This window comes from Vigna unguiculata, chromosome 3, assembly GCF_004118075.2.
Source record: "Vigna unguiculata cultivar IT97K-499-35 chromosome 3, ASM411807v1, whole genome shotgun sequence".
NCBI lineage: Eukaryota > Viridiplantae > Streptophyta > Magnoliopsida > Fabales > Fabaceae > Vigna > Vigna unguiculata.
In genome coordinates, this window is record NC_040281.1 from 58,036,705 (window position 1) to 58,062,220 (window position 25,516).

The 25,516-nt window shown below is 30.7% G+C and overlaps 2 protein-coding genes across 2 annotated transcripts; one reads left to right on the plus strand and one right to left on the minus strand.

Moving 5' to 3' along the window:
• The first annotated feature begins 4,854 nt into the window (after window positions 1-4,854).
• Window positions 4,855-8,609, plus strand: LOC114175542 (beta-galactosidase 15-like). Its single transcript, XM_028060296.1, has 16 exons — window positions 4,855-5,016; window positions 5,103-5,311; window positions 5,400-5,466; window positions 5,569-5,661; window positions 5,743-5,886; window positions 5,973-6,061; window positions 6,156-6,261; window positions 6,348-6,435; window positions 6,508-6,788; window positions 6,869-7,062; window positions 7,143-7,246; window positions 7,338-7,447; window positions 7,522-7,743; window positions 7,825-8,039; window positions 8,130-8,409; window positions 8,502-8,609. The coding sequence occupies exons 1-16, from the start codon at window positions 4,855-4,857 to the stop codon at window positions 8,607-8,609; spliced, it is 2,472 nt and encodes an 823-aa protein (XP_027916097.1).
• Window positions 8,610-18,159: 9,550 nt separating this feature from the next.
• Window positions 18,160-24,239, minus strand: LOC114178396 (E3 ubiquitin-protein ligase XBAT32). The gene is given in 12 exon segments (XM_028064261.1): window positions 18,160-18,935; window positions 19,505-19,596; window positions 20,331-20,471; window positions 21,105-21,151; window positions 21,284-21,342; window positions 22,075-22,295; window positions 22,297-22,490; window positions 22,592-22,663; window positions 22,805-22,864; window positions 22,950-23,487; window positions 23,610-23,728; window positions 23,811-24,239. Coding segments are annotated over 10 exon segments (1,605 nt in total). The 5' UTR covers window positions 23,145-23,487; window positions 23,610-23,728; window positions 23,811-24,239; the 3' UTR covers window positions 18,160-18,411.
• Between the last annotated feature and the right edge of the window lie 1,277 nt (window positions 24,240-25,516).

Below are 25,516 nucleotides of genomic sequence, written 5' to 3' on the forward strand. Positions count from 1 at the left end.
AATATCTTTATATATATATATATTTCTATTATTGAAGTTGTTATATAGAAGATTAATTTTTTGAACTTTATATTTTCATATAACTCATTTAAATTTAATTTATGGTAAGACCAAATTTATTTATATTAATATTTTTAAGAGATTTGATTTAAATTGTACCAAATGATTAAAATTTTAAACTGAATTTATATCTTAAATATTTTGTTTAAAATAATTGTATTTAAAATTTAAAATATTATCTATGATCTATGGATATTTGTGATTTAGAGAGAAATAAAACTCGCTCAGTATTTTTTTTCATTGACAATCAATGAACAATAAAATACAATAAAATAGATAGTGGGATGTATTATTTTAGGTAGGACGAGCAGTCGGTGGATCCTATTTATATTTGATCTGATTTGTTGTCATACCTCGTGGAGAACAAATTAGAAGGAGTATCAAATTACAAAATTCAAAAGTTTCTCCATGATACTATCAAAACATGTAGGTTTCCATTGCACCATTCATATGGAAAATGTCTTTTTCGAGGGTGCAAATAGCAATTGTAAAAATACCAAGGTGGGACTTTTGGGCCTTCAATGGGTCAGGCCATTATCCAGACACACGTTTTGGGTGTATCACTGCGAATTCTCATGTCTGAAACATGAACTGGGGAAAGAAAAATATTTTGACGTTATCCAAAAGTATGATCAAATTAACTTTTTGGTATATTTTAATTTCATATGCATACACATTACACATATAGTCGTGATACATTTTTAATCAAATATTGGAGGCATATAGATTTAGACTTATATTAATGCAAAAACCAATCATTTTTTTTTTTTGATAAATAAGCCAAATGTGACCTTGCATTTAGTTTTTTTTTGGCTGTGTACCTAAGTTTATTATATTTCACTCGAAGTATGAAAGTTAATGTATCTGATTCGAGTAAACAATATTTAGATGAATGTAAACAAAAAAAAAAAAAAACTTAACTTCAACTTTTACTCGCTACTGTGAGGATATTTGCAAAAAAAGTATACAGATATGATTATGTGTATTAATATTTTATTATTATTATTATTTTATTTTAAGTAATCTATTACTATTATTTTAATAAACATATTATTAATATTTATTCGTATAAGCTTCTATACTGTAATAAAATAAATAATTTAAATAACTAATTAAAATAATAAATAAATTGATTATAAACAAATGTTTCTAAAATATAAGAAAACAAATAATTAAAAACACTAAAACAATGAATAAAAGTACAATTAAATAATTTAATATTTTGTATATTGTAATCAAATAAATATAAAAAACAATAATTGAAACAAAATTAATTAATTCAAAATTTGATACTTTATAAAGCAATTTATTTTATTGTTATTTTAAATATAACTTCTCTATTTATTAAGTTACGTTACCTTTACTTTACATTTTAAGAAACAAATTATATCAAATTAGTTTGAAAAAATTATTTAAAAATTGCTTTTTAGATCAATACAATAAATATATATATATATATATATATATATATATATATATATATATATATATATATATATATATATATATATATATATATATATATATGCATCTACTACAATCTTTGCACTTATTTTTCTTACCTTTTTTCCTTCATTTTTACGTTCCACTATTTTTCCCTTTTTTCACTTTGATAACGTTTTTTACCATTTGTTAGTGTTAATTTTTGTGAATAAAATTAACTTTTCCATAGGCTTTTATATTGTTTAATCTTCAAGCTTATATTATTTTTACATTGCTTTGTATTTTAGTTATTTTATGTTTTTTTATTTCTAATCTCTATTATGAGCACATGAAATAAATCTATAAAAGAAAATTTAATGGAGAAAAACAAGTTGGAACTTAAGGTAGTATAATTGGACAAAAAAAAATTATTTTTAGACAAACACTCATGTTGGAAGCACTGAAATCGCGTCCAACACTACAAATATGGAGACAAAACTCACCTATAGGTATATACTGTTATGGACCACCACCCTCGTAAGGCCAAAAAAACACCATTGAACATTAGGTTGATTCGCTGAGCAAAAATGACAGTCTAAAATTGCAGCATTCGAATCGGTGTAGTATTCAACACACTTAACTATACTTTTATTTAATTGAGTTTTTATGTATTATTTTAATTAATGTGTGGTTAATAAATTAATATATAATTTATTTGAAAATTAGATATAAATTTAAATTGTAAAAAAAATGGCGATGAGTTATCTATAGATTTACTTAAACTCGATAAATAGAAGATAAATATTAACATTTTAAATTCTTGTTTCCTAAACCTACCCCATCTATATTTTGTGTTGTTTAGAGATAAGATAAGTTAAATCTACTTCTTTCAATCTTTCCATAGTAGTGTCTAAGTTTAATAATATGGTTTTTAGGTTCCAAATAATTCATACTAAAAATATTGTTAATGTTTTTAACATGTTGATGTTTTCACTATTTTATGCTATAGTCAATTTAAACATGTTGGTTAGTATATGAGGATATCAATTCGTAGCGGAAAAATGCGTAGAGTATGAATTCTTGGAGACTTAACTATCTAAACTATATGAAAACAAACACCTTTGAAAAATACTTAAATATCTCATCTCCAATCATTGATATTTGTCCATTTTACAGGTTTTTTCATCAATTACACATATTTTAAAGATGTTTCTCAGTCTTTGTGATCAGAAAAATACTATTTTAACCCTTCTGTCAATCTCAATCTCTGTGATCAAGAAAATACTGTTTGCATTTTTTTATTTTTGTTTTAGTTCATTGTTCATGTGTGGACAATAATCTTGTAACCAAAGTTCACAATATACCTACATTTTATTTATTTCAAAAAAAAAACATATGTATACACATCAAATAATTAACTCAGAATCAATGTCTACATTCATAACGATATCTTATGTGTGTGTTTTTTTTTTTTAATTTTAACCTTGAATTCATATTAAATTTTTAATAAGATTACATTTCACAATATATTTGCACTTTATTCATATTTGCATATTTCTTTTTATTTAAAATAATTTAAGTTTAACTTCATTTTCTTTTCTGATTCCACATGCCAATATTTTTCAATATTATTTTTCTATTAAACTAACTATCTTCTATTTAAAATTTTAACATTAACTATGTACTCTTAATTAATTCATTATAAAAAAATATTAGTAATCAATGATTTAATTTTTATTTTATTATTTAAATATTATATTTGTAATTATAATAATAAAATATAATAATATAAATAATTCATTCATTCAAATATTACAATAACAATATTAATTTTTTTAATCTAAATTATAAAAAAAAAAACAATCGGTGCATACTTAGATATTATAAATTTAATGTCTAGATTGATAACAACACCTGCATGCATTTTTGTTTAAAAATTTTAACATCAATTTCATCCTACTCTAACTTTTTTAATAGGGACAATATCTAACAATATGTTTACATTTTTTTCATTTTTCTTTAATTTAATAATTTATTTGTGGATAATACTTTTGTACGGGATCAAAGTAAACACTATGTCTATATTTTATTTTAACAACGATATGTACATATGAATTTTATTATAATATATAACTAACCACTTTAACCGTAATTTCTTCCTATAACAATATTGTTTTACTACAAATCACTAATAAATTATTATAAAAATTTTATAATTTAATACAAATAAATTCACACCCCAATTTCATAATTAAAAAAGAATTGTGTGCACATCAAATAATCAACTAATAGTTAATGTTTACATTGATAACAATATCTTATGTTTATTTAAAATAATTTAATTTTAACTTTGTATTTTTTCTAAAGGTCAATACCTTTTAATATTATTTTTCTTTTAAACTCATTATATCTATATGCTCTTTTATTTAAAATTTTAACATTAATTTCTACGTACTCTTAGTTAATTTATTATAAAAAATACTAATATTTAATTATTTAATTTTTATTTTATTATTTAAATATTATATATGTAATTAAAAAATAAAATATAATGATACAGATTGATAATTTTTTCAAATATAACCAATACAATATTAATTTTTTTAATGTAAATTATAAAAATTAAAGAGCCGTGCATACTAGTTATTAAAAAAGAGAGGTAAAAAGAAAGTAAGAGACACATGAAAAAAAAATTGAAATCAGATTTCAAAGAGATAATTTTTTTATTTAGAGAAAAATCTATTCAAATATTATTTCACAAATTCGAAAAACAAAATGTGTATTTCTAAGGCAAGTAATAAATGGTTGGGTAACGAAAAATAAAGCCAAACAAATAACAGATAAAAGAATTGCATAATTGAATGATTGATTTTTAAACAAGGAGATGTAAATAAGGTTGGGTGGAAGTCACTTAACCTTAAATGTAACTAACATAATTTATCTCCTTCTCCATCTATTTGTTATTATTTAAATGGTATAATTTCTTTTTCATCCAGTTGATAATTTTTTAATATCAATGTAATAATCAAATATTAAATATTAAATAGCCAATTATGTTTGAAGAAGCAATTACTCTAATTTAAAATTTAAAATAATTATACTAATGAAATAAAATAAAAGAATTCAGTACTCACATAAATATTTAAAAATAAATTATGTATTAAAGGTTTTCCAAATTGAATTAAAACAGACAAGTAACATAAGAAACAGAAAATTATTCTGTTGAAAAATAAAATCTTAGTTCTTATTCCTAGATATAGATAGATATAGATATAGATAAACAAAAAGAAACTAACCATTTCTTCTATAAATACATAATAGAAGTTGCGTTCAAATTACCTTCACAGTGTTTTACATCTACTCAAGTCACTAATGGCTATTGCAAAGTTATTTTCTTTGTCACTCTGTTTATTTGTTTTGTTGTTGGCCACTAATGCATTTGAAGTTTCTAACGATGGAAGAGCCATCAAGATTGATGGTAAGCGAAGAATACTTATATCTGGATCAATCCATTATCCTAGAAGCACACCTCAGGTAATCACTGTTCTTATTTTGCTTTCTTGTTAATTTAATATGGTGTTTAGATTAATTTAATCTCAGTAATTTAATCATATATGTAGATGTGGCCCGATTTAATCAAGAAAGCAAAAGAAGGAGGTTTAGATGCAATAGAAACATATGTTTTCTGGAATGCACATGAACCTTCTCGTCGTGTCTATGATTTTTCTGCCAACAATGATCTCATTACATTTCTCAAGACCATTCAAGATTCTGGCCTCTATGCTATTCTTCGCATTGGTCCATATGTTTGTGCCGAATGGAACTATGGGTACATTATTTCATCACCCTTTCTTTTCAATCTCTGTTATTATCATATTTACGTGAAATCAAAGTTTATAAAATTTTTCATGTTTCAGAGGGATTCCTGTGTGGGTTTACAATCTACCCGGTGTTGAGATCAGGACGGTCAATAATGTGTTTATGGTAATGTTTAATTTTTCTTATTTTATTTAGTTTTTTTTATGTATATAATTTTATCCAAAACATATTAGTGTTGACTTCCTTTTATTTTATTTTGGAACTAAGAATGAAATGCAAAATTTCACTACTTTGATCGTGGATATGGTAAAAAAAGAGAAACTTTTTGCTTCTCAAGGTGGTCCCATTATTCTCACTCAGGTACTTTTCTCTTTTCTTTTCGATCTTTTGAGAATGGTTCCATTAAAGTATTTATCCATAACATGGTGAATGATATTTTAGATCGAAAATGAATACGGTAACGTGATTTCACATTATGGAGAAGCGGGAAAAGCTTACATAAATTGGTGTGCAAATATGGCCGAGTCATTGAACGTTGGAGTTCCATGGATCATGTGTCAAGAGTCCGATGCTCCTCAGCCTATGGTATTTGTTTATACATTTTACGTTAGTCAAATACTTCATCAATCTGTGAAGTGATGAAATTAATAGTTCTTAAATTTCATGTGTAGATCGATACTTGCAATGGTTGGTACTGCGACAACTTTCAACCCAATAATCCCAACAGTCCTAAAATGTGGACTGAAAATTGGGTTGGTTGGTAAGTCTAATATTCTTCACTGTTTTCCAAATTCTAACTAACATTTTCATTAATAGATCTTATATTTGTGCTTTTATTTTTTGATGAATTTAAGGTTCAAGAATTGGGGTGGCAGAGATCCACACAGAACTGCCGAAGATGTTGCCTATTCTGTGGCTAGATTTTTCCAAACTGGAGGCACATTCCAAAATTATTACATGGTAATTCATAATTGAAAACATTAATCATGCATGGTGTCTTTGATCGTAGTTCATTTATACTAAATTATTGTTTTGTTTATGTTCAGTACCATGGAGGGACTAATTTCGGTAGAACAGCCGGGGGTCCATATATCACCACTACATACGATTACGATGCTCCTCTTGATGAATACGGTAATTGAATTTATTATATACTTTTCATGGATTAACACTTCCACCTCTAATCCATTTTATTAATATTTGCAGGCAACATTGCTCAACCAAAATGGGGTCACCTCAAAGAACTTCATAGTGTTTTGAAGTCTATGGAGGAAACTATTACAAATGGAAAAGTCTTGGAGACTGATTTTGGAAACTCTGTTAAGGCCACCGTTTATGCCAGAAATGGATCATCAAGCTGCTTCTTGAGCAACACCAACACCACCACTGATGCCACCCTAACATTTAGAGGAAACAAGTACACCATTCCAGCATGGTCTGTTAGTCTTCTTCCTGATTGTCAGCACGAAGAGTATAACACTGCCAAGGTTAGACAAAACATTTATGTTTTTTTCGTTATAATCAACTATTATGTTATTGATTCCTAAGTTTATATTTACTGAAACAGGTGAATATTCAAACCTCTGTGATGGTCAAAGAAACCAAACAAGAAGAAAAAGATCCCATAGCTTTGAAATGGATGTGGAGGTCAGAGAATATTGATAATGCTCTTCATGCTAAAAGCAACATCTCTGCACCTGGACTTATTGATCAAAAACTTATGGCTAGTGATAACAGTGACTATCTCTGGTACATGACGAAGTAACCACCTCAACTTAACCTTTTATGTTCTTTTGTTCCACTTTATAGTTGTTCATCATACCATATTTTTTCTGTGACAGACTTCATCTCAAGCACGATGATCCACTTTGGAGCGAAAATATGAGTCTTAGGATTAACGGCAGCGGCCATGTGATTCACGCCTTCGTTAATGGAGAACATATTGGTATACTTTGAGATTCATGTGTTCATTAACGTTGTATTATTTGTGTCAGAATTTCATTCATAACAAGTTCTCAGCACTCTTTACTTAATAGGCTCTCATTGGGCCACATATGGAATTCACAATGATAAATTTGAGTCAAAGATTAGGTTGAAGCGAGGAACAAATACCATAAGCTTGCTTAGTGTCACCGTTGGACTTCAGGTTCGATTTAAATTTACATAATAATGATGTTTTATTTGTTTCTATTTTGCTGATTTATGTTTTGAAAAAAATAGAACTATGGACCACATTTTGATACATGGCATTCCGGTCTTGTTGGGCCAATTGAGCTGGTGCGTGAGAAAGGTGATGAAACCATCACTAAGGATTTATCATCACACAAATGGCTATACAAAGTTGGATTGAATGGTTGGAACCACAAATTCTTCAGTGAAGACTCACCTACCAACTGGGAATCTCAACAATTACCCACAAACAGAATGCTCACTTGGTACAAGGTAATTCATCTTAATTTTTTTTAATTATAGTGGCATTTGGTTTTAATTATAACTGAAAACTAATGTGTGTATAATATGAAGACTACCTTCAAAGCTCCTATGGGGTCAGACCCTGTTGTGGTAGATTTGAAGGGAATGGGCAAAGGGTATGCATGGGTGAATGGTGAAAATCTTGGACGCATATGGCCCAGTTATTTGGCTGAGGAAGAAGGTTGCAGTGATGAGCCATGTGATTACCGTGGAGAGTACACTGACACAAAATGTGTGACCAATTGTGGGAACCCGACACAGAGATGGTTGGTTATGTTTTACGACTAGGATGTTCCATCTTCCACTCCTTTATTATTTTACAAGATATTAATTTAGTTATGTTTTGAATCGTTCAGGTACCATGTTCCTCGTTCCTTTCTGCGTGATGATGGTGAAAATAGTTTGGTTTTGTTTGCAGAGTTGGGTGGTAACCCTTCATTGGTGAAGTTCGAAACTGTTGTTGTTGGAAGTGCATGTGGAAATGCATATGAGAACAAGACCTTGGAGTTGTCTTGCCAAGATCGTCCAATTTCTGCAATTAAATTTACAAGTTTTGGTGATCCCAAAGGAGTGTGTGGATCATTCACCAAGGGTAGCTGTGAAAGCAAAAAGAATGCATTGTCCATTCTGAAAAAGGTATAATTCTCTTCAAGTGTTTGCATTATTTTCGTTATTAGATTTATTTTTAGGTGATTTTAATAACTTACTTAAAACATTTGGGTGTGTAGGAATGCGTTGGTAAAAAAACATGTTCCGTTGATGTTTCAGAGAAAATATTTGGTCCAACCACTTGTGAAAGTATTACCAAGAGACTTGCAGTGGAGATAGTTTGTTAGGATGTCTTTAGACTTTTATCATTAATAAACTTTTTTTTATCTTTTTTGTGAGAAAGACGTTAACTATTATGTTAATATACAATTTTATTTTTGTTATATCCGCTTCATATATATTAATTGATAATATTTGAGTATTCTTGATATAAAAATTAAATCCCGATGGCTTTATCTTGAAAATTTAAATAAATCAAAAGAATTGAATGATAAAAAAAAAAGCGTTTTATTTTATGTGCCATAATTTGTTTTTGTTTATATATAAATATGGCTTGCATAATTTATCAAATAAAAACAAACGTATGGTTTTAATTTTGTACGACGGAATTCTTTATTCATAATTTTAATTTTGTACGACGAATTTCTTTATTATGAAACAAATTCACTATTACATAATTCATTTAGATCTTGGATGTAACAATTGACAAGAGATAAATAAAAGTAAAATAACATGTAACAGCATGTCATTTATTATTTAATTTGTTTTTATTTTGACTAAAAAACTTTAAATTAATTGATATGAATATGAGTAATATTATACTTTTTTAAATTCGAATACGAAAGAAAGGATAAGTATGTATATATTTGTTTCTTCATCTATGTATATCTTTTAGTAACTACTCCCATTTCTTTTTATTTGTACTATAAGTGGATTTAATAAAGATTTAACCTTTTATATATATATATATATATATATATATAATAAAATAAAGCATAATAGAGAGAAGAAAGAAGTAGAGATGATAAATAAATCTGTCTTCGTAGGTACTGTCCGAACTTATTACCGTTTTGACGGAGAACCCCCCATTGACTAGGTATGGGTATGGAGATTCTTCGACTTTTTCAATTGGGTATGACGATGAGTATGAGGATGTACATATCCCGCCATAATACCCGTCCTCGCCATATCTTCGTTCCAATTTAAGTTGTTACAATTAATAAAGTAATCATATATATAATATACTTTTTATTTTTTATTTCTTCTAATTATTTGGTCTGTCATGAAGCTCATTCGCAGCTCCAATATATTTTTTATCTTATCATAACCTTTATATAATTATATTAAAATGATGTATGTGAATTAAAAAAAATTATGTATCACATTTGAATATTTCTATTATTTTTTAATATTTTTATTTATTGTATATTTTTCTTTCACATGAGAATGTTTAATACTCTCAATTTAAATATTTAATAGCATAAATATTTTCACTTATTAGGTAATATAAAAAATTTCTTTACTTATTATTATTAATTTTTGTTTCATTTTAATAACTTTTTTGTTTCGTTAAAATAATTTTTGTTATTTCTCAACTATTGAGTATATATGTTGATATTAGACAAGTTTGATTAATTATACATTTGTTTTTCTTTGTGCGATTTCTTTCAATAGTCTCTCAAATTGTTTCAAAGGCACACATTTGTTAATTTTTAATATTTTTATTTGTTGTTTATTTTCATCATGTAGAATACTATTTCGATATATTTTATCTAATTATTTTTTATTTTCTAACTTATTATCAATCATACTGTAATTTTTTCACTATAATTATATAAATAACTTTTATTTACTACAATATAAAAATTTAATGTAATTGCTATGAATATTTTTTTATCACCATCCAACATATAATGGAGTTTAAAAGATACAAGATTTATGTCAAAATTTTATTATTATGTTTATTATTTGTTCTTTGCGACATTTTGATCAACTGATGTATTAACACTTTTATTAGTGTATAAAAAGAGATTCATTAGAATTTAAAAAATTGAAGTATACAAACATTTAAAATATATTTTAATTTGAATATTTATTTTTCTTTTATATTTTTTAAAAATATTTTTAAATTTTATCAACTAGGTTTAAATTGGTATTTTCTACGGGAATGGGTATGAGATAACAAAACTTGTCCTCGTCCCGTTGACATCCCTAGAGAGAAGAATAGAGAATGAGATAAGAGGGGACAATTTCTGTGTGTCTTTATTATTGAGAGAAAGAGTCCTATTTATATATGTAACATGATAACCCATAACCCATAAAGATACAAATCAAATAAATAATTAATACAAATAATATTTACCTAAGAAGTAATGAAGTAATGAATCATATGAGTATCAATCATGAGTAATTGTTTCAAATCAATAGACTACCATTAATTGATAACACTCCCTCCCCTTGAATGTCCATTAATAGGAGAATGTGTCTTGTTAAAACTTTACTAATAAAAATTCTTTAAGATAAAAACCTAATTACTTACAAAAAGAAACAACTTTTTGGACCGATAAATTTAATGATTAATATGGTACTGGAAATTAATTAGAGAAAAAAAGTAGTGAATTAGTAAACAGTAATTAAAATAGTATAAATGCACATAATAAATTTTATAAAGACAAAAATATCTTTTTAAATGTGTAGACAATAACTTACTGTTACAAAACAAGATTTTGAAATTTTTAAGGTCTCTACTAAAAAGAAAAAAAGATCAATTAATTCTTAAATTGACACTTTAATTATTCATTTTTTGTAACATTTTTAGATATTTAACACTATTTTTTTATTGGTTTTTATGTTAATTTATACTTTCTTATGTTATTTTTTTTTAAGTTTTAGATGTTTAACACTATTTTTTTGTTGGTTTTTTATTAATTTAAATTTTCTTATATCTAATTTTTAGCAACATTAAAATATAGTTATTTTATTATTTAATTAGTTTTTAAATTTTATTTGTGAACATTAAATAAAATATTAAATACACATGTACAATATTTATGGACATTTTTGTCTTTTAAAAAAAAATAAAGTTGCATTAATAGTTATTAGGTCAGGTTTTAGTTAATATTACACTTATCTATGTACTTTTGTACGATCTAATATATATTAATTATCCTTAACCAGTGTCTTTAGGATACCGGTTAGTAATACCCATTGGTAAAAATGGTTGAAATTGTTTTGTACTCCGCATCGAGTGAAGAGAAGTACCAAAAGTTATGACTTTTGTAATGAAATGGGATTATTGTGATTAGACTTCATCAAATATCATCCTTTATTATAATTAAATACACTATAATAAAATACACTTAAATAGTTGAATTAAATTTTAATATTAAAAAGGGTCATAAAAATTCCCTATAGCGTCATGATGTGTTATCATGTTAAAAACCTATAGCGTGTGTTAAAATATGGGATACCCTAATTAATGCGAGTTAGGATGGTCTGAAGGGATAATCAAGTTATAGTTTGTTATAAATGTTGTTGAGTTTGACCTAGTTTTTCTAAAGTATATGAAAGGTCCATGTCAATGTGGAATGATGTATGGTGCCTATGCAGTAGGGTTAGCCTTGAATGTTCGAAAGCAATTAAAAGTGATGGTGACTGATATATTGTTATTCTTCATCATATTTCATGACGTTTACCTAAGCTTCAGGGAAAGATTGTAACTTGAGGATGAGGCTAAGACAATTTGGTCTCTAGCACAAGATGAGTCATATTGTTGAAGTTCTCATGCTATTTTTTTTTTTTGGTATATATTATGGCTCATAATTAATCATGAAACTACGTTCTTAGCTTCTATCTTGAGAGGGACTACGTTTAATGGAAGATTGGTATTTCTAATCATCGTTCTAAAGTTCGAGTAAATTTACTTCATCTTCGTTTTGGTTTGTCAAATGCAGCACAAATAGAGTTGTTAGGGATTATCCTGGTCATATTACTAGTTCTGGTATTTTTAATGATGTGTCGGAGTCTTCATAAGTGGTTTTGTTTCCTACATTGACATTAATGTTGTGTTTCAAGCAGAGGTTCTGCAAGTCATGATGATGGCTATTGAACAGGCTTCACAGAGAGGGTGGAATAGATTATGCGTGAAAAATGACTCCAAGTTGATTTTACATTGACATTAATGTTGGTTTTCTCTATTTCGCAGAATCTATTAGAAACAGTTTTATGAGGAGTAGGAGGCTATGTTACCTAAATTCAGATTTTAGCTTAGAGTCTTCGTACATTTATTTGTATGTTTTTGTTTAGCATTTTAGATATTATTGACATGGTGTTTGATTGTTATGAATTAAAATTATGATGCAGTGATTTAGGAGGAGAAAATATAGGTGAAGAAGATCCCTTGTTGAACACGGCAAAGTGTTGGTAACACAGGGAATACGGTTGTAGATTCACTCTACCTCCTACTTCTATTGCTATATCCCTATTCCCTATTCCCTATTCTACGACTAAGCCAATCAATATCCGTTATTGTTTTCCATCACACATCAAAAAAACTGAATTGATTCCTTCTGTTATCAATGAACAATATTAATAATAAAAGTTGAAAATCATCCACCCACCCACCTGTTTTGGAAGAAATTGTTTAATCTGGTTTCACTGCTACCCCACAATCACAAAAACTGATAAGATGCCTTTGCTTACCTTTACGTAACCATAGCGGTGAATAGCAACATTTCGGGGAGAAATATGGAAAAAGATACACAAAGCATTTATTGGTAACGTGAGAATTGCAGAGTCTGAAGACAAGGCTCAAGCTTCTCTCTCTTTCTCTCACTCACACACACACACACATGCGTCCACCACTTCTTTTTTGGTTTAATCCCACAATATCATCTTCTTTACTACTAACTTGTAGAAAAAAGTGTTGAAAATGTTGAACTGAGTATAAGTTTTTTCCATTTTTTTGACTTTGACAGAATAGAGGTTGAGGATATAGAGTAGTGAAAGAAGAGAGTAAAAAATGATATATTTGAGATGTTTGAATTAGTGTTACATGAAAAAGGGGGGGCGTTGGAAACGGGCTTGCATTGCATGTTGTTGATATGTTTGTCTTACGTAGGAGGTGTAACGATGGAAGAAGAAAGTTGAAGGAGAAAAGGAAAGGACTCTGAGACAGAGTTGAAGAGAGTGATGGATTGACCATGTGTTGTCCCATCACTATCACACTTTGCCAATTGTTATCATTACATCTAAGATATTGAAAAGGGTTCATTAATTAAGTAACATAATCCTTCACACTCTCTTCAAACTAGTAGTTGATATGCTATGCTCTGATGCTACAATGCCACCATAATAATGAGAAGAGAAGAAGCATTTATCCGATGGGTAGGTTAGGCCTTTGTACGTGGGAGTGGTCGCTCTCTTCAATCCACTGTTACAACAATTCCATTCAATTCAAGCTGAGCTTTTCACATAAAATCACATGCATGCTGTCACCCTTCCAATAATTCCTCCTTCTTCTCCCTCCACAATTCGTCACACCTCATTTTATCATTTCAAAAACCACTTATATAGCTCAAATAATATTTTCTTTCACTCCTATTTTCCCCTAACATGATAATGTTAGAAATCTCTTATTCAAGTGTAGCATCAAAATGTATAAACCTAATATATTGGTGTAAGGAAAAAATATAGAAACAAAAATCCTAAATTGGTACTTGGAAACCCTGTACCCCACACGGCTGCAACCCTAACAGGTATGAAACGTGGTAGCATTTGATGGGAAAGAACAAAGTGAAAAGATGAAAATAGAAATTAAAAATCAACAAGAAAAGAAGAGAAAGGCCCAGTGCAGAAGTAACCAGCTTTGCGTGCAAAGCTGTCATGTTTTTTCGTCACCCTAACTCTCCATCCCATAGCTTTTCCCAAATATACATGTACCACACAAAATTCATTTTATATTGCTGGTTTTTTTTTTTTAGATTTATTTCAAAATCCTTAAATCATAATTTGAGTAGATATTATAGTCCAATTTTACGCATATCGTGGTTTTGAAGATATAAGAAGTGACGGATAAATACTATACCTATTTTTGCCCTAGAGTATGCTAATGAGGATGTGACTGTATTTTGATTTAGATGCAGTACTGTGGGTGAAAACTCCAAGTTCATGCTTGCAAATCCTTTTTGAGAATGAGGTCATATTATGTAAAGTCATCGTGGGAAGTAAAAGTGGTGGAACTATCAACCACTTCATATATTTCTTTCTAGAAATACAAGTGATTCTTTTCGGTAAGAAGTCATATATGCATATGCAACCTTTTTTTAATAAGTATATATATAAGAATCCTATACATATATACGATTTTTAATTTTGCTTAAAGAATTAAAATGCAATCGTGGTAAGCACGATTTAATGTCGTTTCATTTATACTGTGATTTTTATTTGAATTTCGATAATTTAAAATTTTATTTTATTTACTTTTTGTTTAAAATAAAGATGAAAAAAATTAAAAATAAATGCTGAACCAGAACTGGTTGGAGTTAAAATGTTACAGTATACCACCTTCGTTATCTAAATGGACCGGGATAATAACTTTTATCTTGGCTTGATAAACATTTTTATGTTGCTTATTTAAAATGTATTGAAATTTTTTGTATTCAAATTTGAGAAAAAAAAATCACCCTTTATTTGAACAAAATATAAGAAATAAAAGCATATTTTTAAACGCGACTTCAATATAAACGGGAATAAACCTAAATTCATGTTTATAAGTATAATTTCATTTCAATTAATTTAAAATAAATTAGAGCATATACTGGTTAAAAAGAATAAGTGCTGAGATTTTCAACAAATTTAAATTCATAAAACATGTAGAATTGTTCAGGATTGAAAGATGGAGCTGTGAACGTATTTGATTCTACAGATTTGAAGGGAACAAAAAAGTTTTAGTGACCATAGGGATTTTCTTCTCTATTTAGTGAGAAATTCAGCATTAGATTGATTTTCCTCCACAATGTTCATGAAATATTATTCATTATACCTAAAAGTTTGAAATATCTTACGTAAGTTAAAAATCTAAATATGAATGGAAAGTCTCACGTTATAAAAAAAAAAGAGTGAATGTTATATAAAAAAAATTACAAATATTATGTCTTAGTGTCACACAATTAAAAACTTAGAATCTCTCTAGCTTTTCTTAATAAAAAAATCTAAAAATAATGATTTAACATTTTTTTTCATAACATCGCAAATAAAATCTACGCATCCATCTCCCAACCTTTTCTCTGCAAATCGAATGGCCTCTTGCTATTTCCGCGCAAATCTGCATCCTCTCTAGCATCATGATTAAAAACAAATCTTAAACGACAAAAAATCTTCAGCAAATATTATCTCAAGGTGAAATGTCTAATCACGCATACGTGTTGTATGAGTTTCCATAAATAGCATTCAAATTTGAATGTTATTTATGATTTGTACCCATGCATACGTGGCATATAAATTTAGTGAACAATATCATACTTGTGTATTTATCTCTATGTTGTCGACAATAAACTATAAGTATATATCAAACACGTTTAGATATAGATATACCTTGTATGATTAGCACTAAGCTTAGGAAGTATATAATGAATTATTGGTAATTGAAAAATGGTTAGTTAAATTGATTTGATGGTTGATTAACGAAGATAGCGTGTGAGTTGATTTGCTGGGAATAGTGTGTGAAACTGTAAATGGTATAATTATGTTTATCTTGATATAGAAGCTTAAATAATATTTGACATGTGAATAAAAAGGAATGGGAATATATATAATAAAAAAAATAGTAGTGAGGCGTATACATGCTTGATTTTCACTTTTACCCTGTGAGAGAATTGATTGCAGGCCCCATACTGTTTTAACTTGTTTCCTTTTATTGGAAAATTGAGTCCGAATTCCCATGATATGCTTTTGAATTTACGTGAGTGAGGAGGTAAAAGATTAGAGAACAGAAGAGAAATATGGTTAAGTCACGTTGCTTGTCACTGCACTGTACTTTATCCTTTCTTCTCTCAAATCAGTCGCCATTTTATCTGATTTATAATCAAGACTTCTCGCTGGAGGGATCAGAGAGACACAGACCTACAACATGGAAAAAAGGGTTTTTTGAATCCATTAATCCACAGTTTTTGGGTCCACTAACCTCTTCCTTTTTCTTCAAACTTCACTGAAACAACAACATTTTTGGAATGTCAGTACTCCCTTATTTTCATTTATTTCCCCTTCTCTTTTCACTATATAAACCCCATCAATCTTCTCACCATGCACCACCACTTGCCCATTTATATCATATCACCCCTACCCCTATTATCACCAATTATCACCATCACCTTTTCCTAACTTAACCTTTCTACAAACTTGTCACTTCTATCTCAACTCAACTCAATATGCTCTTCCCTCAACAATCTCTCACAGATGCCATCAACCATCTCCTACAACTCTCGCACTCCACTGCATGCAACAACATTCCTTCGCCTTCTCTGCACTTGCACCCTATGGAGAATGAAGCGTGAGATACCATTTCAATGGCGATATCCTGATTGAGCTTTTAATTTTTTAGTTTTTTTTATTTTTATTTTTTTTTCTTGACCTTGCAAGACTTTTTTTATTTTATTTATTTAGGATGATAATTATTTTTTTTAATTTTATATTTTTATTTTCTTTTCATCATGTCAGTCACTCCCATCTTATTATTGTTTAGCTATTCCTCCTGAGCTTGAGGTTGATACCAACCGCAAATGTATGTTTTAGTGTGATAGTTATTATTATAAGACGAGACAGTTTGCAAATAGATTTGTTTCCTATGATCCTTTCTGTTGTTTTAGTTTTACATTTAAGCTGAAGTTGCACACTCTAAATATATAACTGACATTTTTTCTATTTACATTTACGATTTTCAAGATGACTGCTTATTGCAGATTACATTTCAATGTTCTTTAGCACAAACAAAAGTGTTCTTCTACTGAAGAGTGCCGTACAGACTTTAACATTTCCTTTGAATTTGGTAAAAGTCATAGCATTTTCAGTGAAATTGATTAAGACTTGAAACACAAGAATCTGTTATATTCAGTTAGTTATAACCTTTAATTAAGGAGAGTGAACGTTTGGCATCTCTTATGTTATAGGTCTTGGTGATGGAATGAGAACGATCTTCATAAAATAATAAGAAGTTTGGGTGATGATAGTATACATTGAGCAGATATTAGTAAAAAAATATGAACGCGTATATGGAGAGCCTAAAAGTTAGTATGTCAAACGGGAAATATCTTGAGATTATTTTCGTCTATTTTATAAGCGCCAAATACTAACAATATATATATGTTATTATTGTATAATGATATATAATTGTAGTTTTTTTGAATACAAGTTGTATGGAATATTCTCATAGTTTTTAACAAAGGATTTCATTCCAAGGAGTTCTGGACACTAATTAGCAATATCCTTGAATGTTTGGCATTACGTTGTTTTGGTTTGGAATTTCTGCTAGAAGAGGGTACCCAAAGGATAATAAATATCTGCACGTGGGATTGTGGGTCCAATTACTCATAATTCCTAAGTCCTGCTGGCACGGATTTATTGTTTTACTGAGAACTGAATTAAGGCGTCAATGTCCTTTAGGTTCTGAGTTTCTGACCCTTTGGCCAAACTTTAATGAAAGTGTGACGTGCCCCTAACATCACCAGTGGCCTTCTCCATGTGCAAAGACCACTCACTGGTCCAAACTTCATACGGTATCTGCACTACGTAAGATATATCACAAAGTATCGGATTGTGCTTTAGCTACTTCACTGGTTGCTATTTAGTAATGATAAGCCACGAAATTCCATAGACCAGTTTGCATTTACATGCGTCAAACATGAATCTTGTTGAATTTTTAATGTATGTTGCCAAAAAAGTAACGCTTGTCCCAGCTGAACAAAGGGGCAAGGTATATACAAGCTAAATAGTTGTTGAATAGTGAATGATATTTGGAATGATGAATATAACGTTGGATACTGTTTACGTTGGTGTGACACAAAGAAAAAGCTTTATGAAAAGACCAAAATGTAATCAGCATCCACTGCCTGTGGCAACAGATTGATTGAAAGAACAAAACCATGACTTCCTTCTTTCCGTTTGAGAAGATGATCGTCTTAAACTGGAACACCTCGCCAAGCGGCTCCTCACGGTCCTGCTCGCAGTGCAAGGGACCAGAGAGGGGCTAACTTCTGCTCCCAAGCAAAGGCTGGGGTTGATTTTGAATGAGGGGATCGCTTGGCAGCTCTTGGAGCGATATTTTCTTGCAACGGAAGAAGTTTTTGACCCACGTGATGTTGGTTTGCAAAATGGGGTGGTCATGTCAGTGGAATCCTCCAATACTTCACTTGAACAAGTGCAAAATGCCAGTGACAGATTTGATGGCCTTTGGATTTCCTTCTGTAGGGGCCTTGCGTCTGGAAGCTTCACAAATGAGACTATGCCGTGCCTACAGAGAGGGCAAGCGATTGAACCTGGGGGGGAACTTGTGGTTGATGAAGTAGAGTTTGTAGAACAAAGATATAAAGCACATTGTGTGCAGAACTCGTGATCACAACCTGCATGCACCACCATACGATGATGTAGGAATTTATGCATGAAACCAAACGACATATATATAAACAGTATCTCCAGGCTATTATTATATATATAAACTACAAAACAACTGCAAAAAGAAAAAGAGTAAGGCAGGCTTATTATAAAACGAGATGAATTCATGAAACGATGGCAGTCTTGTAACCGTTTCTAATTTCTATAGCACATTGGAATATCACATGCATACACACAAGTGCAACCGGTAAAAAGGGAACAGATGTGAACCTTCATATATTGTTTATGACGAGCTACCGGCCCTTGTAAAATCCAGAAACCATATCGAATATTGATGTTTATATATGCAACCATGTTAGTCAGAATGAAACGACTTTAGTTATTACTAGAAAATGAAATGTGATGTTTCCTAAACAATAAAATTGCCCCGGGGCAAATTTCTAAACATAACACAACCCTTTTTGCCTGAAAAGGATAAATCATTCGAGACACCAAGGAATCTAATTGCATCCAATGGATCCAGAATTAATACTAAACAAAGAACAGATGTTTGATTGCCCATTTAAGAGGAATGTACCTTCGACAGCGACCATACACTTCCTTTCCAAGCAAACAGCGCATGGATCTAAGCATGCTGGTGCTAATTCATTCGTCCTCCATCCACATTCTCTGTCAAGGAAGATCACAACAGAAGCAAAAGGAGAGGAGGAGCGATATTAGAAATCATTGGAACACCCCAATTTGGGGTAGAGTTAACTTGATAAATCAAATCAAGTGTTGATAAAAATGTATACTAATTTTGCTCTGTAATTCAAGATGTAGTATTTGCAGTGAAAAAATGTTCTCATATTGGCACTTTGTTTAGTTTCATGGAACAAATTAATAATAATTACGTAACTTAGGCTAATTCATTACGTGTACAATACGGGGTTAAATTGTTTCATAGAGAGATAAAGACAGTTTGACCAAATATATCCCGAATTTGGCGCAAGCTATGCGCAGATCAAACATGTTTCCCTGTTATGTCTATGACACTGGATGTCAAAATGAAATTATTGAACCCAAAATAACACGTAACGTTTGTAGTTAGAAACATAGTCACATAAAATCACTGGTTAAATATAATTATTTCCATCAATACTGTTGAAGAATCAGGCCAGACAGACACCGCAATCAAAGCATGATAAGACAAATCAACCTGCTAGTTGATTTGAAGTCAGAGCAGACTGGACAGATTAATAGAAATTGTGCTTATGAAAATATATTGATGCTAATTCCTAGGAGAACAAAAGTTTTCAATCGGTTCTCCCAACGAGGAGCATAGGAGATAGCACTAAATATCGTACACTTCAATACGAAGATTAGTTGAAGAATGGATAAGAGAATAGAGCTAAAACTCATACCTAGCAATTCTCACAATGCTCTTAAGTGGAAGAGATAAATATGGAGATGGAAGAACTTGTAAGGGTTCTGCTGGAGGTGTTTTCAAGATGTCCTCAAGCCAGTTTCTATGCCACGAACGAGCAACCATCAAGGGGGTCCATCTTCAAAACAAAAATCATTGAAGTAAACCGAAAAGTTATACACCCATCATTGACAAACAAATTCTTTCGACAGCATAAATTGTTGCTTGCTTTATTCAAATGCAACATAGCATGCTTCTTCAAAATAAGCATTACGGGAACTACTACACTCGTGGTAGGTTCAATTGTCTTTTATCCAGTAAAGACCAAAGGATTCTTCAAAAGAATGCAGTCAGAAAACAATCTTATCCTCGATTCAAATTGTAATGAAGAAAGAAGAGCCTCTTGCAAATCCAAGTCATGCGGATAATACTAAAATTCAGAATGCCAAGATGAACTGCCATTTAACTTGAACATAATAACCAGTGAAAAATCCAATTACAGTTAATAAAGAAAAAAAAGAAGATACGAGGCTAATTTTTAGGGCACATCTTCATCAAATAAAACATAATACGACTCAGAAATATCGATGACCAAATCAGGAATAAACTTTAGTTTCTGGTAAAAAGCCAAGGGAGTTGTTTGGCTGCTTTAGGGAAATGATCATTTTTCCATCGTTTATAGGGACCAAAATATTAATATCTTTGCTATCGTAGAGAGTAAGTAGAATAAAGTCATCACATATCAAAAGGTAACAGAGACATTTAGATGTACCCATTTGCATTCTTGGCAGTCACATCGGCACCCTTGGCAATCAACAGCTGAACCAAACAATAACAAAAAAATTAAAAGGGAAAGGAACTTTAATATGCTGGTACCCAATTGATTACGTTGAATAATATATTTTCAGTTGCAAAAGTATAGTTCTCTTCTAAAGGAAAATAGAAACACACTTGACAGCATTGGGCATTTCCACCACATGCAGCATAATGGAGTGGAGTACTTCCAGAACCTGCAAAAATAAGTATAAACAGCAGTTATTAAAGGTAAAACTGATTAAATTAACTTACTATGATACGTTTAAATTTCTTAATATCTTTTAAGCCGTGTACTAACTTACAGAGTGTTTAAACTAACTCTAACGGGGAGGGAGTTTCAACATGATGACTTGATGGGGATCAACTTTCTCATAACCCAAATCTCTATCTGATAGAATTTAATAAATTTATACTTGATACTATCTCACAAACAACCATACGTATGAGGCTTAGAAAAAAGATGAAAGAGGCAGAAATCCACTCAGTCACTAATGCTAAGCTCAAAAAATGGGGAAAATAATGTGGAATGATATGTAACTACTGTCATTTTCAAGCGGGTGAAAAGTCATTTCCTTCTCGCTTTAGGAGAGATGACCAATTGTGGAAATAGAATGTAATTGAGTTGCAATTTAGCTCCAGATACTCTAATTTTTATTGCCCAAAACAATTGTAACAAAATTTTGATGTAAAGTTTTTCCCGGCTAATTTTCAGTCAACCAAGCAAATCCTGAAGCCATTCGGGAAACAGAAATGGGAATGTTGAGATTATTAACGAGAAATAACCAACTGGTTTTAGTTAGAGAAAGCAGCAGCAGCAGCAGTGTAGTTTTGTTAACAGCGGAAACACTAATCTACTAGTACATATTGTAAATTTCCAAAGCAAATATTTCACTCCACACCATGAAACAGAAATGCCAAACAATTACCAATTAGATCAATGGTAGTTCCATCCTCCACAGTAACCTCAGACACAGAAGCTCCCAAGTCTAAGAGTAACTGTACACTTTCAACATGCGCATTCAATGCTGCCATATGCAGAGCAGTGATCCCTCCATCAGAAGTTCTGTTAATTACCTCGCAAAGACCACTTTGTATGCAACCATTTAAAGACAAAATTAACTCATTGCCACAGCGGAAGAAGCCATTAGACCTTTGAGTGAGAGACAGAGTACCTGTGATCAAATTCTGCGATTGATTTATGATGACCTGTCTGTAACGCATTCCAGAAGTTATGGATGCTTGGTATATAGTCTGCCAGGATTAGCCGAATGCATCTGGTGTGGCCATTCAAAGCAGCCAAATGAAGGGCAGTTCCTCCATTTAGGTAATCAGCTTTGTGGATCTGCAATCAAATTTAACAACCAACGTTTTACATTTACAACTCAAGATTTATCTGATTGTTAGCAACATTTGGAACAAAATTGGTTGATAGTCCGATCGTACATTGGCTCTAAAAATAGTCAAGGTCTGAACCACCTCCCAGTGACCATGTTGACAAGCTTGCATCAATGCAGTCTGTTAATGTTGTTCAGTGTGAAAAGTAAGTAAAAGAAATGGTCGTTTCTATAATCCAAAGCAGCAAAATTTGCCATGTGATGTGACATGTAAATACTGTGAATAGAATTTAAAGAGACATTAAAACGAAACATGGATTACCTGACCGCGATAATTTCTGAGATTGATATCAACTCCGGATTCAATCAAGAGATACACTATCTGCATTAACACAAAAACACATTTGATATTTTGAAAAGAATTGCAAAACATTATACAAGGAGATGGAGTGCATTGAATAAAGTACCTCATGGTGGCCATGAGCGGCAGAGTAATGCAAAGGGGAATTGCGAACACCAAAAGTGGAATACCTTGCAAGACGGGGGTTATATTCCAACAAGGCTTTGGCCTCTTGAATGTCACCATCTCTTGCAGCAGAAACTAACCGCTCACCAGATGCAGAACAGCCGAAAGAATTCCCCACCAAGCTCAGAAACTTCATATCCCTCACAAATCAAAGCCACAACACGATTCAGGAAATTGGAAGCAGGGTCTCTTCACAGCTTCACCGAAAGGCACCAATTTCTCTTTTGGACAAACACCCCCGACATGAGATCATCAATCCAGCATTCTGATTTGGACAGATCTTGTTCTCTGTCAAAGGTTCATCCCATCTACCAAACCAACAACAACAACAACTCAATCAGAATTTCCCACGCATTCGAAAGAATTGGTTGTAACAATCAAAGCCCCACATGATTCTCGAGAGATATGGAAAACAGGTTCCGGTAGTTTTGTCCACAACCCTTCGAGTCTGCGCAACCAATGAATTGCCAACTTTAAAACTGTTCATTTAAATATTAAAAAACATTTTCTTACAGATTGGTTCAACCCTTCGTGAACTTCGAGAAACCGAACAATAACACAAAATTATTTTACCATAATACAAAACAAAATATCCTTATACCTCTGGTAGAATTTCTATTCTATTTCAATTTGCGAAGCGGGTACTGTGAATCTGACACCAACTTCCAACTATTCCTTTCAAAAAATGATTGGAGGGATAACCATTGAGCATTAACCCACCTTCCAAATTACACAACCCACGTCAGAATATATCTATCTATCTAACTAACTAACAAAAAGCATGAAAATCCACAACCCCAACCTCGGAAGGATGAAAACCCAGGTGGTGGAATATGTGGTTTCTGGGAGAGGAATGATCGCATCAAACCTCCTCCATGAAACCCCACCAGATGCAAAATCGTTGGCAACGATGAAAACAGAAAGATATTTGTTTTTTCTTAAACTGGCAATTTGCTAAAAATATTGTAAGAAGATGGAATATCCAAAAGGGTGACAGATGTTATTGGAAAAAGCAAGTTTTGTGTGCAGCTTCTTGAGGCAACAACAAAAGGCGTGTCACCATGATTGGATATTATTAAGGAGTCAACTTGGTAGTTGTGTCGTTTCTTTCATTGTCCCCTCCCTTTGCGGAGCAAGAATTAGAATTAGCATTCCTTCTAACTGTTCATACTATCAAACACCGCACACGGATCGAGGTCCTCAATCTTGGTACTACCTGACTCGTCCCCTAGCCCAGGGGTCAAACATCTATATCTATCTTAATTACATCAAATATTAATATTAACTAACACGACAACACCTATGTTTTCTATTTAATAATTATGCCACAAAATTAATAATCCACTTTATGTGAGGAATTTAGCTGGTTAGATAAATATAGGTGGGAGTGGTAATTAAATGTAAGAGGTAGAAAACAAATGCAAAGCTATAAAAAGTTGACGGCGAGAATAACATTCAACTTAACTTTAGCATTGGCATTGGGTCCTTTAGAATAATTTTATTTGATTAATTAGGAACCCTAATGATAATTATGGCATGACAAACATTAACAATACGGTACGATAAATCGAAGAAAGATGATGGAAAATGGTGAGTTGGATAAAGAGGTGGAGCGGCACCAATTTTGTGCTACCAACGATGGTACTTGAGGGCTGTAATGCGTTGTCTAAACCCAATCGTTAGACAGTTGGAATCTTTGCTGTTTCATTTTCATCAACACCAACACACACATACATAAAAATCAAAAAGATGTATAGCCAGCCAATAAGTCAAGGGATGTTAAGTGTCAAATTCATTAAAATAGACTAATATTTTCATCATTCTCATTAAAAATTGATTCAATCATTCATTCCCGTGGTATGCAATTTTAAATATTTGTAAATCTATAATCTAATTATTCTTAAAGTATTGTTTGATTTGAATTTTCTTTTATGATTTTGTCGAAAATTCGTTGAAATAATATTATTAAGATTAGTTACTAAATTTAAGATATTGCCCTTAAAAAAATATGGAATATTGAAGGATAAAAATATATTTAGACTATTCCTAACTTTAATCTTAAACGATATAGATGTATTAGATATATCAAAATTAATAAATAATTAAATATTTAAAACCACCCGCTGGAGTTCTTCTATTGTCCTTGATTTCAAATCAAAAGGATTATTTGGAAGTTTGAATTTTAAGAAAAATGATATACGTATTTTAAGCGGTTATTTAATTAAAAAAAGTTCATATATAATAAAGTTATCATTTTTTTTCTTAAAATAATTACTTTAAAATAGTATAAAAGATGGGTTTTAATTTTTACATTTGTGCATTGCTACTAGAATGCATTCGTGATATAAATACATTTTACATCATCTTCCATTTGCATATCATTCTGTTTAACGATTTAGCTTACAAAATTAATTTTAACTTATTTTTTCTTAGTATTGTATAGATTTGTTTACGGGTACACCGTGTGACAATTAAACTTATTTTATATATTTAATTAAGCTCAAAAAA